At 55.5% G+C, this 7,669-nt stretch overlaps 1 protein-coding gene and 1 long non-coding RNA gene across 6 annotated transcripts; one reads left to right on the top strand and one right to left on the bottom strand.

Moving 5' to 3' along the window:
- Positions 1-1,923: 1,923 nt before the first annotated feature.
- On the bottom strand, positions 1,924-3,669 carry LOC126047048 (uncharacterized). Its single transcript, XR_007508505.1, has 2 exons — positions 3,567-3,669; positions 1,924-2,381 (listed from the first exon to the last, which is right to left on the bottom strand). It is a non-coding gene; the product is annotated as an uncharacterized LOC126047048 (long non-coding RNA).
- A 331-nt stretch (positions 3,670-4,000) lies between these two features.
- Positions 4,001-7,460, top strand: LPXN (leupaxin). Of its 5 annotated transcripts, XM_049820202.1 has the most exons (9): positions 4,001-4,091; positions 4,954-5,102; positions 5,240-5,295; positions 5,686-5,791; positions 5,879-6,034; positions 6,125-6,298; positions 6,367-6,448; positions 6,664-6,812; positions 6,897-7,460. In XM_049820202.1, the coding sequence occupies exons 1-9, from the start codon at positions 4,079-4,081 to the stop codon at positions 7,161-7,163; spliced, it is 1,152 nt and encodes a 383-aa protein (XP_049676159.1). In that variant the 5' UTR covers positions 4,001-4,078; the 3' UTR covers positions 7,164-7,460. The 5 variants fall into 5 exon arrangements, with proteins under 5 accessions (XP_049676159.1, XP_049676157.1, XP_049676160.1 ...); XM_049820200.1 differs by having other exon boundaries at positions 5,686-6,034; XM_049820203.1 differs by lacking the exon at positions 6,664-6,812 and having other exon boundaries at positions 5,686-6,034.
- Positions 7,461-7,669: the final 209 nt, after the last annotated feature.

Here is a 7,669-nt window from a genome sequence, read left to right as displayed (position 1 = left end):
GACACTGAAGCCACCACCTTCAAGCAGTTTCGTGTTCCAGCCTCCACTCCATCCTCTCTACCCGGTGTCTGGACTGGAACTGCAATCTGTGGAATCTTAGTGGCTGGGTATGCAATCAGACCTGAGCAGATCCATCCTCCTAATCGCTGAGGCTGCCTCAAGACCCAGAGAGCCACCTCCAGATGCTTTGGTGAGGTCCAGTGCAGCCGGAATGCTTTTGGAACCGAGGATGTCCTCCACATCTCAAGAGCTGTATCTTTCACTGGATGAAGCAGTTACTGCAAGTTGAATGCCCCCTCTGCCAACGGTCTCAGAACAGCTGCTATCATGCCCCTGTGAAAGACTGTCCCCTCCTCAACCCATGACGCCAACAGTGGGTTGTGACTCAGCCAGCTGGAAGCCAGGTGTTGCTTTCAGGGACGAAGGTTGTTGCTGTGATTCGTCTGGAGAGGATGATTTGGCTGATGTCACCTACCATTTTAGACCAGAAGAACAAGAAGGTAATACTTCCGCATTCAGAAAATCCATCTTTCCCCCAGTTCTTGAAAAGATTGGCCCAACTGCTTGGATTTAATTTAATTCCATTCCAGGAGTCAACAGGGTGTCTCATTGATAGGTATCTGGATCAAAAGCCCTCCTGCAATAGAGTTGCCATGCCCTTGCAGGCTATGGGACAAGCTGCTAAAGAAAGTTTCTGCACTAGCAAAACATTTTCCACAGGACTAGCATCAGGCCTTCCAGGCCATCGTTCCTGAGGGCACGGACCGGGCCAGGCATCAGGTGCAAGCAGCCTTTAATGCAGGGGATACAGTGGCAAGAGCTGCTGCCTCGGGGTGTGGATGGATGGTGGTCTGCTTGGCTGCAAGCCTCCGGCTTCCACGAGGAGGTCCAAACAAAACTCAAGAACTTACCCTACACGGGAGAATTTATTGGGGAACAGGTGGAAGCTACTTTACAAAGAGCCAAAGAAAGGCAGGCTATGCTGTGCTTCTTGAGGTCGGTGTACTGCCCCTTAGCCCCCCCAGCAGCAGGGTTGGGAAGAAGAAAGCTCCTCTACATAAGCTGGCTTTCACGTCCACTGTTTGTTTCAAGGATGCTCAGTGCCCTTCTGGTAAGGGTGCCCACTACAGTAGCAGAACAAGGTGCTCTTCATCCCCTCTCTACAAACAGCAAAAATAAAAGGGAATTCAAAGAGCCGGAGACATTTCACTGGTAAACTGATACCCATCAGTGAGATGACTCAGTTTCCCTTTCTTTTCCTCCCGCTTTTGAGTTTCAAGTCCTAAGCTTTATTATGTATGACTAGAAAACAAGAGTGTGTCCAAATCTCCATTCCTCAATTCCTAAGAGTGCTCTAATAAACCATCTTATTGTGGAGGACCACATATGGTCTGATTTCTCTTGGTGAAGACACTGGGCTGTGGGGAGGAAGAGTACATCCTAACGTGAAATTTAAAGAACCAGAAAAGTTTGACATACTTGCACAGGATTCCTTCTGTCCCTTCCAGACCAAGGCAAGAGACTGCCAATTCAGCCTCCTGCAGAAGCTGTGACAGCATGCTTTTTCAGCAGTGGCGGTTTTTAAAGGCAGTGTACAAACCACTTCTGGAGTTCATTACCTGAGTAGTTTGAGGCTCATTTTCAGCACAGAGACAGTTTGGCTGGCTCTTGCTTTTTGTCAGTCCAATGTCAATCTGTTAGTTTTCTTCCAATTGAAAATTTTCTCTCTTCTCAGGAAGGAAATCTCAGCAAGAATTTAAGTAATGTCTGCTACTGCTGTTTGTATTGTAAGTGGCTGAAAATATTCTTTCTCTCCCCAAAGACTTGTCTAGCTGGAAAACTGATTGACATCCCTTTCCAAACTAACTGTTCTGCTGCAGTTAACCCATACTCTGCAGTGAAATGACTTTGCATTTATTCTTAAATAAAATCCATTTTATTTCAAACTAGAGCATCTCGATGTGGGAAGTTATTCTCAAGTCGCTGTCACGATTGATTCCTCCTTTGTAGGCAAGGCATGGTGTCGCTTAGTTGTGGTTAAAATAGGTTGGCTAAATCATTGCATGGAAATACAGCTCAGATCAGGACACAGCTCAGCCATTTGCATCTGTTGGGCATATGTTTTATAATGGCAAATTTTATAATATGAAGTTACAGCTCCAGATAGTTGTTTACACTAGAGCTCACGTTATCACTGGTGGGGGAGAGTAAATCACTGAGAAGTCTAAAAATAACCCAACCGTCCGCAGACAGGAAGGTTCTGTTATTTGCAGAAGGGGAAGCATCTGACGCAACGATCCTGCCTCAGAGAAGCCATAAGGGAGTGATACCAGCAGTACCTCATCTTGTCCTTTGTTGGGTAGCTCTCAGTATTGCTTGTCCTGAAACATATCATGGATTCACAGTTCAGTGTCCCACATGGCTTTTCCTGAGATGGTGCCCTGCTGGATGTCCCTACTGTGAGCAGATAACAAAAGAGGTCCCCTGCTATGTCATCCCAGATGTCTACACCTCAGATCTGGGGCATGTTTTGATTGTGGGCATCATTGCACTGCCATCTCCTGCCATTTCCCTGTCTGCTGGTGCAATGAATATGCCAGTTCTTTACCTCTCCCTGCTGCAGCAGCCTCCACTTCATCCCCCCACTCCAGATTACTAACCAGTCCTTTGGAGATGTTCCAACAACCACTGGCTGCTCTCAGCAGTGCCAAAAGATTTCTCTGCTAAAGAGCCAAGCCATAAACATCGCTAGATCACCCTCGTAAGAGTTGGGCATTGGTGGAGACACCAGGGATAATGGCAGTACTGTAGGTAGTTAGGGCCAGGCGACCGGAAGATATCGCGCTGTACGGAAAGACAGGACCTCTCTCCTGATAGCCAAATGGCACTTAGTTTGTGAGGTAAGCGGACGGATGTGACGTTGTAAACCTAAGCTATATAACGCCGTGTCATTCACTAATAAACGCCATTTGCCGTCTACCACATTGGTGTCTGCGAGCTAATGGACCGAGCGACCTAGGGGTGGTCACCACGCCTTGCAGAGGCGACACAGTACCTGTGGCTCTGTCTTCCCAAATGGTCCCAAACAGTGAGGGACCTGTGCCTGCATCTGGGGGGCAGGCAGACAGCCATCTCAACCTGTATGTCTACCAGAAACACCTGTATTGCTCCTGCCTCAAGACACACATTCAGGTGCTCGTGGGCTTATCGCCTGAAATGGCTGCATGGGGTGCCCAGAGACTGAAGCTGACTGGCTTGGGAGAAGCAGAAAAGTCCCAATGATGGGTAAATCGCTCAAATTACCAGCACAGATCACTGCTCAGGTCTGCTGCTGGGTGTTGTGCCTGGCTGGTGGTGACATGCTCATGCCTGACAGGGCTGAGCTGTGCCCAGCAGCCACACACGTGGCACCTCTGGGAAACTTTTAGGTGGCCCAAAGCATTAACACAGGGAGAGTGTGGCACAGCCACCAGCTTTGGCAGTGCCACCACCATCTGCATTGCTGCAGTGAGCCAAGTCCTTATGCTCACGCTGGCTCTAAGTGTCGCAAAGGCATTTGCCCTTACCTGGAAATCCAAGATGAGGCTCCAAAAGCATCCCCCCAAAAGGCAAGGCTGTGTTGGAGCATGCCAGCACTACAGGTCCTGTGCCTGCTTCCGTCACAGTGTCACAAATGCATTTCCACCCAGTGCAGGAATGCCATCCCTCATCACGTGCAGGCAGTGGCTCCTGGAAAGGGCATGGGTCTGCAGGACACATGCACTCTGGCTTTCAGCTGAGAAGCCCAAGGAGCTTGTATGTTTTTATGAGTCAGGAGCTCCTCAGACAAGCTGCTGGCCAATTTCTTCCCTCTCCAGCCTCTGCCACCACTTTCTGCCTGCTACCCATCTCACATGGTAGATAGTGCACAACCCACAAAGGAAAAACTCTGAGCAACAAACCCCAGCCCTGGGGTGGGTGGAGGCAAGGCTGGGGAGCGGAACTGAAAGCCTGCACAGCCCAGCCTGCAAGTTCACTACCCTGAAGACGCTGCCCCAGCACCAGCCCCCCAGCTGCCGGGACCCCATGCTGAGGCAGGATGGAGGATTTAGGTAAGCTGGGCCCCTCCAGGGCCAGTCCTGTGCCCAGGCATGGTGTGGGGTCGTTCCTTCAGCGGCTCGGGGGAGACTTGTCCTTCCTCTACCTCGGGGTCAGGTGGGGATGCTGCAGAGGGGGCAGCAATGGAGCCGCACTCCCTGCTGTGCCTCCCCCCATCTCAGGGGACGGATGGAACCCAGGTAGCCAAGCGAGCACCTTGTCAAAAATGGAGAGCGTTTGAAGACAGGAAATGGGCTGCGGCAGCAATGCAATCCCGGCTGCACGCAACAGGGCTGAGCAGCCCAGTGTCCAAGGCTGCTGGGAATCATCCCTGGCCCTGGGTGGGGGACACGGGATCAGGGAAGCAGCCATGTGGTGGGGGACATCCTTTCCTGTTTCCCAACGTGAGGGCAGTGAGATTTCAAGGGATGGCCAACATGGTGAAGTAAAAGAAAGAGAAAGCGCTTTGCCCTCCCTGTAGGAAGCGCTGCTCTGGGCACGCAGAAAGCACAAAAGTTTAGCTCTCCCATGCCAGGGCTTGTGCTGGCATGAATTTAAGAGCTGATGGATGTTTCTTTGTAAGCCAGAGATGGTGTGTGTGGGAAGCAAGACCCGTGTTGCCAGCAGTCCTCCACGCTTCAGGAAGGCTGTGCAGTGGGGCCGGCACATCCTCTGTTGAGGATGGTGATCTATCTGGGTGAGGGTGCTCAGGGCCACCACAGCCCCTCAGTGCCTGGGCACCTAACTGGCAGAAGCTACCATAATGCTACTTTTGCTCCTGAGATTTCTGGAGTGGCACAAGACTGCTTGGGGGGGGTGCACAGGCAGGGATGGCAGCCAGTGGCTGGGGTGCCCAACCCAGGTCTCTCCATGCAGATGCCTTGCTGGCAGAACTGGAGCAGAGCTCTCGCCCAGCCTCCAAGGACAGCGTGCTGCAGATGCCGAGCTCCTGCAAGAAGGATCCAGCCACAGTGGGGCCCCCAGTCCCATGTGGCCGTGAGCCACTTGCCTCAGTGGCCCTGAAGGTAACGCCCCAACATGGTGGGGCTGGCGGCCGAGACCCTGTTTGGCTCGTGACAGGGGTGGTGGTGTTGCCAGGCTGGCAGTGAAGGGTGCCAGGGGAGCATCCTGCAGGCTCAGGTGTGAGGGTTTGTCCTTCTAGGTGCAGCTGCCCCCTCAGGCTCAGCCTCCGGGAGAGGCTTTGAAGACAGTGTACAGGTAAAACATGGCCATGGGAGGGCAAAGCCATCTGGGGCTATCCTTTCCATCAGTAGGACACATCCTCTGAGATCACCTGGCCTCCTGCATGCCTCCCTGAAAAATAGTCCCTCTGCAAGCTGGGGTGGGGGGGTTGTATCCTGCATCCCTGCAGCACTGCTGGGGTGAGGGCTGGGCTTCCAGCAGCCCCCTCCCTGCTGCATGCGGCCACCCCGTGCCAGCATGTCCCCAGGGAGGCCCCCTATCCCCTGCTGTGGCCTGTGGAGAAAGGGCAACATCTCATGGGGGGGAGAAAGGGCAACGTCTCGTGGAGGGAAAGGTTCTCAATCCTGGGCACCCTCTAGCCTTCGGGCTGAAACCACAGCATCCTTCACTCTCTGCCGTGCCCAGCAGTCCCATACCAGTCCCACAGCCATTGATCCCCTCGCTCCCACCCACGGCAGCCGCCCGGCAGCTGGACGAGCTCCTGGCCGACCTGGGCCACATGCAGAGTAAGGTGAGCCTTGGCCCTGGGGGAAAGGAGGTTGGGGGCCTGGCCCTCACCCAGCCCTCATCTGGCCCTCGCCACCCTCCTTCCTGGCAGCTAGTGGCTGTGGGGCAGGGACTTGGGGTGCCAGGGGAGCCCAAGCCCTCGCTGGACAACATGCTGGGCAGCCTCACCCGGGACCTGCAGGAGCTGGGCATCACAGCCGCCCCCGCCAGCATCTGTGCCACCTGCCACAAGCCCATCGCTGGCAAGGTGAGCCCCCCCACCTCCATCCTGGTGCCTCTCTCCCCTCAGCTCACAGCATCCCCTGGGGCTGCACTCACTGCCCCTGCCTCCTTGCAGGTGCTCACAGCACTGGGCAAAACCTGGCACCCTGAGCACTTCACCTGCGCCCACTGTGGGCAGGAGTTGGGCAGCCAGCCCTTCTTTGAGCGGGGCGGGGAGGCGTACTGCGAGGAGGACTATCACCAGGCCTTCTCACCCCGCTGTGCCTACTGTGCTGGCCCCATCCGCGAGGTAAGGCCCCCAGCCTCCCATGCCACACCACACCGCCACCAGCTGTCTCACCTTGCTGCTTCCTGCAGAAAGTCCTCACGGCCCTGGACCAGACCTGGCACCCCGAGCACTTCTTCTGTGCCCACTGTGGGAAGGTGTTCGGAGATGACGGTATGTTCCAGGGGATGGGTGTGGGGGGTCCTGTCCCCATTGTCCCCACCCCAGGTATCCCACCCATAGTCCAGCCCTTGCACCCATCGCCCCATTCAGTAGCCCCGCCATCTTTCTATTGCCTGCCTTACCTCCTATCCTGGGCATCCCCCGTGGCCATGCCCCACTGCAAGCCTCCCCCCAGGTGGGTGCCCATCCTGACGCCCTCCCCGCAGGTTTCCACGAGTGTAGCGGGAAGCCGTACTGCCACCGGGACTTCCTGGCCATGTTTGCCCCGAAATGCCAGGGCTGCGACCGCCCCGTAACAGACAATTACCTGTCGGCTCTGCAGGGCGTCTGGCACCCCGAGTGCTTTGTGTGCACGGTGAGTGGGTGGTGGGCCAGCGGGGACGCCGGGCTGAGTATGTCGCTGAGGTGGTGCCAGACTTCCCTGCCTCCTTCCTTCCAGGAGTGCCTGGGCAGCTTCACCAGCGGCTCCTTCTTCGAGCTGCAGGGACGTCCCTACTGCGAGCTGCACTTCCACCAGCGGCAGGGCAACATCTGCCATGGCTGCAGCCGCCCTGTGACCGGCCGCTGCATCACAGCTGCAGGGCGCAAGTACCACCCCGAGCACTTTATCTGTGCCTACTGCCTGGGCCAGCTGCAGAAAGGCACCTTCCGTGAGCACGGTGACAAGATGTATTGCCGGGCCTGCCACGACAAGCTCTTCCTCTGACCCCCAGCCCCCCCAGCATACAGCCACCCTTCTTACCTAGCTGGATGTCCCTGGTATCATTGCCACCAACATCCCTGGTGTATTCGCTGCCAGGCCAGGCATCCCTGGCATCATCCCTGCTGAGCCAAACATGCCTCGTATTGTCCCACCCATCAACATCCCTTGCATTGGTCCTACTGAGCCAAATGTCCCCAGCCTTGTTCCCCTCCCCCCAAGACATTCCTGGCATTGCCCCTGCCAAGCCATCCATCCTAGGCATTGTCCCCTCAACCTGAAGCAATAAAACACTTGGCTCTACCTTTGCTCTGCTCACTGGTGGCTTTGGGGACAAAGGTGCAAGGCAAGGCAAGAGGGTTGGAGCCCCCCATAGCCAGCTGCATCCCTCAGTGCTCCCCACTGCCCACAGGTGCATTGGGTCCCCATCTCCCCGGGTGCTGCAAGCCAGGGTTGACTCTGCCCCAGGTGCCTTTCCCCCATAACCAGCCCTGGCCTCCTTGGGGCAGCAG

This window comes from Accipiter gentilis, chromosome 17, assembly GCF_929443795.1.
Source record: "Accipiter gentilis chromosome 17, bAccGen1.1, whole genome shotgun sequence".
Lineage (NCBI taxonomy): Eukaryota > Metazoa > Chordata > Aves > Accipitriformes > Accipitridae > Astur > Astur gentilis.
The sequence above is the reverse complement of the archived record's forward strand: the minus strand, read 5'-3'. Positions and strand labels throughout refer to the sequence as shown.

Bases quoted from the DNA above. Each gene is read 5' to 3' on its own strand.
- LPXN (XM_049820200.1), top strand. The intron at 5,103-5,239 runs GTAACGCCCCAA...TTGTCCTTCTAG, and splicing joins TTGCCTCAGTGGCCCTGAAG to GTGCAGCTGCCCCCTCAGGC. The intron at 5,296-5,685 runs GTAAAACATGGC...TGCCGTGCCCAG, and splicing joins GCTTTGAAGACAGTGTACAG to CAGTCCCATACCAGTCCCAC.